The following is a 2,397-nucleotide window of genomic DNA, read 5'->3' on the forward strand; positions in this document are numbered from 1 at the left end:
CTCGGCAGCATGGCTGCTGGGTGCTGGGGCCATGGAGACAAAGCCTGTGGACCCCTCCTCGGCCGCTGACTCCAGCACATCAACCTGCCCAGGCTGCTCAGTGCCAGCCCACGGGGCCACCTCGCCAGCCACGAGGGGAGGTGAAGGGGAGGGGACACCCTGTGCTGGGGTGGACACAGCTGCCTCACTGCTCATCTCAGCTGAGCCCTTCCCAGCATCCCCATCCCCAGCCAGGGGCTCAGCTGGCCCATGAGGAGCTGTGGGGCTCAGCTGCCCCCGGGACTGGGGAGCAGCCCCCTCGGTGGGGCTGGGGGTGACAGGGTGACCCATGGAGGGGTTGGGTGGGTGGAAGAACGTCACTGCTTTCCTCTGCCTCTCCAGAGAGCCATCACCCAGGGCCCCACTGCCATCACCGCCGTCACCACGGGGCTGTGGGGCCATCTCAGGAACCTCAGCCACCAGCGGGGCTGGGGGCAGGGGGGGCCGTGCAGGGACACAGCCCCTGTCCTCCTGGGAGGGGGCATCCCCAGAGAAGTCCTCCACGGCACCCACAGGTGGCCGGGGAGAATCCCCACGGGCGTTGGGGACACGGGGCTGAGCCCTGACCGCGGTGACATCCTGGTGGCTGAGAGCATGGTGGGGAATGCTGGAGGCAGGCAGGGAAGGGGATGGTGGAGGGGGTGTCTGTGTGGGACCCCCGGGATTGAGGGGGGCTGCGCGGGGGCTCCACTGTGGTGAATCCCTCCGGGCCAGCGCCTGTGACGAGGGGGACACCGGGGCGGTGGCCGGTGCCATCAGCTCTGCAAGAGAGGGCATAACCATGGGTCCCCAAACTGGTGCAGCCCCCACCAGGACCAGCACCCTCCCCCCAGCCACGTCCAGGTGTTGCTTACCAGGGCTGATCTCCTCCTCCACTGCGTTGGAGGGTGAGTAGGTGCCACCTCCCTGGGGGATCTCGGTGCTGGCACGAGGGACATTCCACATCTCCACCGCATTGGCTGCAGCCCCCTTCACCTCCAGGGCCAGGATGGGGGTCTGGGTGACTGTTCCCACTGGGTCCCCGGCCACCATGGGGTCCCCAGCCACCGTGGGGTCCCCGGTCACTGTGGTGGGGTCCTGGCTCTGCTGTTGCAGCTGGAAGTAGCGCCCGTTGAGCCCAGCGTAGCTGCTCCTCCTCGGGGTGTGGGAGCTGGCAGGGGGGGTGCTGGGGGTCTCTGCTGCCACACCAGGGACCATCCCCAGCCCAGGTGGTGAGCTGGTGACGTGCTCCTGGGTTAGGCTTTGGGACCGTGGCAGGAGGGTGGCCAGGGCCTCCAGCTGGCCAGAGGCTTCTTGGACCTGCAGTGCTGGGCTGGTGCTGGCAGGATCCTGCCAAGAGCTCCCCAGGACCTGGTCCACCAGGTTGAGAACTTCATCCTCATGGGGCCACACCAGCGAGGAGGCCATGGTGGGTGGCAGTGATGTGCCATCACCCAGGCCATGAGCCACCAGGGCCTGTGATGGTGCAGCCCCAGGGAGGTCCCCACGTTGGGTTGCTGGGCTGCTGCTGGCCAGCTGCAACTGCTCATCCTTGTCCTTGTCCTCACCCGGCCCTGTGGGCCCTGGCTGTGGCAGGAGGGTGTCCCGGGTGTCCCCCGATGTGCCCAGGTCCTCGATGTGCTCCACCAGCACGTTGTCACTGCTTGGTGGGTCAGTCATGGATGGCACCAGCTCCTCTGGCTCCTTCTGCCCTGCGGCTGCTTGTGCTGTGGTGAGACCATGAGCTGGTGAGACCATGAGCATCAGCTGAGCTTGTGGTGAGACCAAGGGGCATCTGGGGCTGGAGCATCTCCTGTGTGTCCCCCAGTGCTCGGTACCAGGCACCACATCCCACCACGCCAGGCTGGTGCATGGGATTGTGGAATCATTTTGGTTGGAAAAGACCTTTAAGACCATCAAGTCCAACCACTGCCCTCACCCTCCCAAGTCCACCCCTGAGCCCTAGGGCTGGGCTCCCTCCCAGCACAGCTCTCCTCATTCATCTCATTAATTCCCCAATTAAATATTAATCCACAGCACTTTTCCCACCGATCCCCGAGGGAAGAAGGGCCAGGGCTGCTGGGAGGAGGAGAATCCAGGGGGCAGGGAGGAACATCAGCTGCTCCCCCTTACCTTTATAGCAGTAGGCATCGAATTTGGAGGTGGGGGGTGGGAACCCGGTGCGGTTGGGGAACTGGTAGAGGGTCCGGACACCGGAGGCGTCACCCCCGCATTTCCTGCGCGGGAAGGTGATGGGATATCGGACGCTGCCATCCGCCAGCCAGCCCGGGTCACACTGGTCCAGGCCCTGGTGCCAGGCCAGGTGGAGCTGCCCCGTGGTGGCCAGGGCAGCCCCCCGGCTCCGGCCGGGGCGCCGGG

At 66.0% G+C, this 2,397-nt stretch overlaps 1 protein-coding gene across 1 annotated transcript in view; it reads right to left on the reverse strand.

The window, feature by feature from the left end:
• NCAN (neurocan) overlaps nucleotides 1–2,397 on the reverse strand; it is an 8,008-nt gene that overhangs the window by 2,598 nt on the left and 3,013 nt on the right. Inside the window, exons 4-6 of the mRNA XM_009995079.1 lie at nucleotides 2,152–2,397; nucleotides 894–1,763; nucleotides 232–800 (exon numbers count right to left, since the gene is read on the reverse strand). The exon at nucleotides 2,152–2,397 is cut by the window's right edge and continues 42 nt beyond it. Of these exons, the coding sequence (XP_009993381.1) occupies nucleotides 232–800; nucleotides 894–1,763; nucleotides 2,152–2,397 (1,685 nt within the window). The remainder of the gene's footprint in view (nucleotides 1–231; nucleotides 801–893; nucleotides 1,764–2,151) is intronic.

Source organism: Chaetura pelagica, unplaced genomic scaffold (genome assembly GCF_000747805.2).
Source record: "Chaetura pelagica isolate M959 unplaced genomic scaffold, ChaPel_1.0 scaffold463, whole genome shotgun sequence".
NCBI classification, from domain to species: domain Eukaryota; kingdom Metazoa; phylum Chordata; class Aves; order Apodiformes; family Apodidae; genus Chaetura; species Chaetura pelagica.